Here is a 5,540-nt window from a genome sequence, read left to right on the forward strand (position 1 = left end):
TCAGGGAAGTTCTCCTCCAGCAAATCTTGGACAATTTTCTCAGTGGTTTTGTTTTTCTCTTCCTGTTCTGGAATTCCAATGACACATAAGTTCCAGATAGATCTTTTAAAAATATAAATTAGCACATCAGTATCATGCTCACAACCCTACAGGGGCTATCACTTCACTTTTGTAAAAGCCAAAGTAGTTAGTTACACTGGCCTATAGGGCTATATGTGGAACTATCTACCACCCTCCCTCCAGACGTTAATTCTTCTCCTCAAGTATCTGGCCCTCTTCCCTTCATTCTTGCAGGCATAATACCTCCTTATTACCTCATGGCTTTTGTACTTAGAATTCCTTCCTTGGAATTTGGAGTATTCTTTCACTTTCTCAATCTTTTTTTCCTAATCATCACTTTATTAGTAAAGTCTTCCATGACCATACCATTTAAAATATCACTTCTCTCCCCCACTTTCTGCCTTTCCCCTGCTTTATTGGTCTTCAAGCACTCCAACACCATCTGACACTATTTTTTTCGCCCCTACCCCAATGAAATATAATCTCCGTGAGTTTAGAAATATTTCTGTTATTTACGTCTCTATTCCTAGAGAATAGTACCTGGCAGATGCCATGTACACACACACACACACACACACAAAGTTTCAGCTAAATTAACATCTTCCTTAAACTTTTCCTCCTCAAACTGGTAGCTCAGCTCCAATATTTGATTCTTTTTGTATTTAAGCACAAATCTGGATCTTTAAAAATGAATAAATTCAAAATTATTTGATTCTCCAGAGTCCAAATTTATCACCCTACAGATTACTGATCACGAGGACAAAAATCTGATTTTTCAATGAACTATTACCCTAAACCAGTGATCCATCTTATCTCAAATTCGAAGGAACTACACATATGTCCCTGACTTAGTGCAACAGCATGTACTTATCACCTACTCACTGTTCCTGACAAAAATATTAGCCAAATTTCAATTACATCTGTAGAAATTACTTTTAGTTTACAGGAACACAAGGCAGAGATGACAAGTTAAATGATCCTATTAGGAAACAAATCAATCCAGAAGGGGCTCACATTCTGTAGAACCCGCCTGATCTCCCCACAAATCAAAACAAATGTTAACATAGGCAAGGCTAATGGGGAATACTTCCAGATTTAAGATTTGAGACCAAAGGTGTGCCTGGATCCTCATTTGAACAAACCAATCCTAACACATATGGGGAATAATCGAATTTTTAATGTAGATTTACTACTAGATATTAAAGAATTTGGCTTAATTTAGTTAGCAGTATGCGGGGTTTATTTTGTATACATGAGATTAAATGTCCTGATGTTTATGTACTTTAAAAAAAAGTCCTATCTTGTCAATTTGTTTAAACTTAGGTGTTTATATTAGCCATTTGAATAAAATCTCTGCTTTTGTTTTAATGTTTTCATAAAGTTAAAAGTAAAAAAAGCCTTTCTGGGGAACAAAACTTGCCAGCTCTCCTACCATGTGCATTTCAGTACTTCCATTACTCTGCACACTAGCAGCTAGGTTGCCAGGCAGACTGGAGAGGACCGGCCGCCTGCCCCAGGGCAAAGCTGGTAGAGTAGCAGCCGGTCCACGAGTTCGTCTTTGTCGCCGGCCTTCCCTGCCAGCCGCAAGGACGCGGGTTTTCTTTGTTCCTGGCTCTCCCCGCCATTTTGAGCACAGAGATCCTGGCGGGGGAAGAGAAGCTCGCCTACCTATCTGTGTGGGGCAGTTTCGATCTCCTCTACAATCTGAGCACCATACATAGTAACCTCCGAACTCCAAGCCTCTGCAGTCTTTGAGAACTGAAAAGGAAACCTCTCGTGTGGGGATGTTGACAAAAAATCCCTGACCCTTCTCAGCCACTTAAGATAACCATAAACGGTTTATACTCAAGATCCTGCCTGTGGGAAGGGACAAGACCATTCAACTTTTCCACCCCCAGCTTTCATAAATGTCAGCTAACCACTAATACCAGCCTGAAATTACTGAGTGCGAGATCACCAATACATGCAAGTTTACAATGTTAGCTCTTTTGCGAGATGTGGGCGGCCCTGAAAAGGGCCTTTGGTTTGGAAATGCAAAGAGAAATAGGTAGAACCCAGCAGCTTAGCCGCCGAAGCCGTAGAGCGTGCGTCCCTGACGCTTCAGTGCGTACACCACGTCCATGGCGGTAACAGTCTTACGCTTAGCATGCTCTGTGTAGGTAACAGCGTCCCGGATTACATTCTCCAGAAAAACCTTGAGCACACCGCGCGTCTCTTCGTAAATAAGACCAGAAATGCGCTTGACCCCGCCACGCCGAGCCAGACGCCGGATTGCAGGCTTGGTGATTCCCTGAATATTGTCACGCAGCACCTTCCGATGACGCTTAGCGCCCCCTTTTCCTAGCCCCTTCCCGCCCTTGCCACGTCCAGACATAACTGCAATAGAACCAGTAGAACCAACTACAAAGAACCGTTAGGCCCTAGCAACCCATTTATATGAGTGAGCATCGGACCTAATTGGGGACCGAAGGCGCGCGCGCGGAAACGTGCACTCGCCTTATTGGCGGCCTTTCTCAGCCCAGCCCAGAATTACATCACTGATGAGTTTGGTCCCGCCAGGTGGAAGCAGCAAAGGCGTGTCTTACTAGTCCTGCAGCCTCAAATTGGAATTTTCAGACCACTTAATTGCATCGGTCGGAGGAAAAAGTGACATTTTTCAGTGATGATAATTGGCTGCTTGGGATGATTACACAAGAAACCTGCCGACACATCCAAACTGCAGCAGCTTCCTTTGGGATGTGAAGTGTCTTCTTAGCCCTCAAGCTTTATAGCTCCGGCACTCCTGTGCTCTGCAGCAAAAGCTCCTGGGAACAAAACGCCCCTGCGAAGGCGTTATAAAACTACAAGACTTCATTTCTACATCCCTAAACTAAGGACATTTTGACCAAAAGGGTATTTCCTAAGGTGAAGGGTTGCGATTTATGGTAGAATTATCGCTCTTCTCGGGAGGTCCGGGATTCCCGCTCCTGACTTTATCTTTCTGTTCATTCAAACTTGTAATTCTTATTCAAATATCCAGCGTCCTCGCACCTGTGCACCGAATAACTTATCAGTTTGTTAAAATGTACTTTACTACTCCTCGGAAGAAAGGTCTGGCAACCTTACCTCGGAAGAATCAGGCATTGAAAACCCGATGGAGTTTTGACACACGTAAGGTCTCCATGAATCGGATACTCAGTGGTAACATGTTTTTTGTTGTCTACTCGTAGCTTTGTGTTCTCCAATTCTCGTGGCAAAATTACTTCCGAGAACTTGGCAACTAATAACAAAGACTTTGAAGTAGCTATACAGCCACATGAGTGCTGGATAATAGTGTTAAGGGTATTGATAGGAAGCGCTTGCGAGCAAGAAGCAGAGTGGCGCAGCGGAAGCGTGCTGGGCCCATAACCCAGAGGTCGATGGATCGAAACCATCCTCTGCTAGGGTTTTTTTTTTTTTTTTTTCTTCCCGTTACAAGAAAGACCTGTAACTTGATTTTGTAACTAAAAAAAACACTAGATATCAAAGTTGTAGAATTAATACCATTTCCTGATAACGTGAAAAGCATTTACAATCTCTACAGTTAAACGTCTTACATGGACAATTCTCGTGATTAACTAATATTCCTCTCATAATAAACCAATTATCTTTGGTTGCTACGGTACTCTTAGGAGCTCTGGTGGTGTAGTGCCTCAAGCATTTGACTGTTACCCATGAAGGCTGGCGGTTGAAACCCACCAGTCACTCCGAGGAGGGAACAATAGGCAGTCTACTTCGGTAGTGATACTGCCTTGGAAACCCAAGGAGGGGTCTCTGTGATTCGGATCCGACTCCATAGCAGTGAATTTGTTTTTCTGTTTTGTTTTGTTTTGTTTTAAGGTGACTTTGACACTATTGCCAGCTAGTTACCACAGTTCTTCGTTGCCCTATGAAGCGGAGAAAATGCTGAAACAAGTTGAGTGCCATATATGGAGACAAGGGTGGGAGCTGAATATGGAGTTTTACTTCCTTCAACCTAACAGTGGTTTGGGTTTGGGTTTATATATAATTCAGAAAGCACAATTTGTTAGATAACTATGGCCATAGTTATGTTCAAGGAGATAGACTAGAAACCTATTGGACAAACACTGGATAGAATCTGCAACTACAAGAGTTTTAATCTTGGAAGTAAATGAGTAGCAGTTTGAGAAAGAGTATAGTGTTTTGGTGGCCACGATTGAACTGTGACCTGAAGAAAACACGTCTGAGCTAAATGTGGCTCTGTCTTCAACCCTCCTTTACATTCTGCAACAGAGATATTCTCTTCGCTCATTTTATAAAACCTGGATGTTGTTGAATATTCTTTATTTCTTGTCTCAGACAGGATACCTTATTCAAGTGTTTATTGGCCGATTTTTATGTGTCAAGTACTGTGCTAGGCACTAAGGAGAAGAAAAAGACATTAACCAGACTACATTCTAGGCATGCTTTTAAAGAAGTAAATATACATAGTGCAATAAGATATTTCTTTAAAAGTTTATACACTAAGTGCAGTGGGAAAAAGGAAAAATGATAGCTATCTCCAGTGGCCCCACAACCACCCACTAGTGTGGTGATTCTCTGGAAGGATTCATATCAACATATACTCATGGTTAAGATTTATTACAGCAGAGAAGACAGGACAGAAACAATAAGAAAAAAATATACAAAGACAAAGGCTATATCTTTCTCCAGCTGTTAACTATAGGGTCATATACAAGATGTCCTTGCCCAGCAAAATCTCCTTAAGTCTCAAAGTTTCTAAAGGGAGTTGGTCACATACCTGCCACATATCCAGCCATGCAGTAGACCCCAAACCAGACACTAAGTACACATTATGAATCCTCATGTTTACTTTAGATATGCTGACAACTTAGTTCATCCTGACCTACTGCTTCAGGTGTAGAGAATTACAGCATTACCAGTAACAAGTTCCGGTATTTTAGGTCTTAGACTTTGACCAAAGATCATCATTATGGTTACAGAGGTAAGAGAGAGCTGAGTGGAACAGCATTGTTGCATTAACTTTTCCCCTGGCAACAGTTTAAGAGTTAAAGGGGGATTAAGGAAATGTGACTGGTTTTGAGCCATAATTTGCATGAGTAAGCACTTGCCAGATGGCTAAGAAGAGCATTCTGGGTATAAAGAACAAATACAAGGAGGCATAATAATTAAGGTTTCTGGGGGACTTCAAATAATTCAGTGTGCTAGAAGATGGAGGTAAGGGAGGTTGTGGTGAGGGGTTTTGGAGAGATGTGAAAAGTTGCTGGAGGATGGCAGAACATATAGGGAAAGGCCCAGTCGTAAGGGGGTACAATGCAAACAGGTTTAGATTTTATTTTCCTACAGGGAATGGGAAAAATAAAATCTAAACCTGTTTGCATTGTACCACTTGACTGCTCACCAGAAGGCTGGCGGTTCAAACCCACCAGCCACTCCTCGGAAGGAAGGTTGGGCAATCCTACTTCCGTAGTGATACTGCC

General features: G+C 42.1%; 1 protein-coding gene and 1 non-coding gene across 2 annotated transcripts; one reads left to right on the forward strand and one right to left on the reverse strand.

Annotated features, from left to right (window-relative positions):
- Positions 1-2,122: 2,122 nt before the first annotated feature.
- LOC103204646 (histone H4) lies at positions 2,123-2,434 on the reverse strand. The gene has a single exon (XM_007949860.1). The coding sequence runs from the start codon at positions 2,432-2,434 to the stop codon at positions 2,123-2,125; it is 312 nt and encodes a 103-aa protein (XP_007948051.1).
- Positions 2,435-3,410: 976 nt separating this feature from the next.
- TRNAM-CAU lies at positions 3,411-3,482 on the forward strand. The gene has a single exon. It is a non-coding gene; the product is annotated as a tRNA-Met (tRNA).
- Positions 3,483-5,540: the final 2,058 nt, after the last annotated feature.

The sequence above is a fragment of the Orycteropus afer genome, unplaced genomic scaffold (assembly GCF_000298275.1).
Source record: "Orycteropus afer afer isolate SDZICR_OR568_19922 unplaced genomic scaffold, OryAfe1.0 scaffold00255, whole genome shotgun sequence".
In the NCBI taxonomy this organism is placed as follows: Eukaryota; Metazoa; Chordata; class Mammalia; order Tubulidentata; family Orycteropodidae; genus Orycteropus; species Orycteropus afer.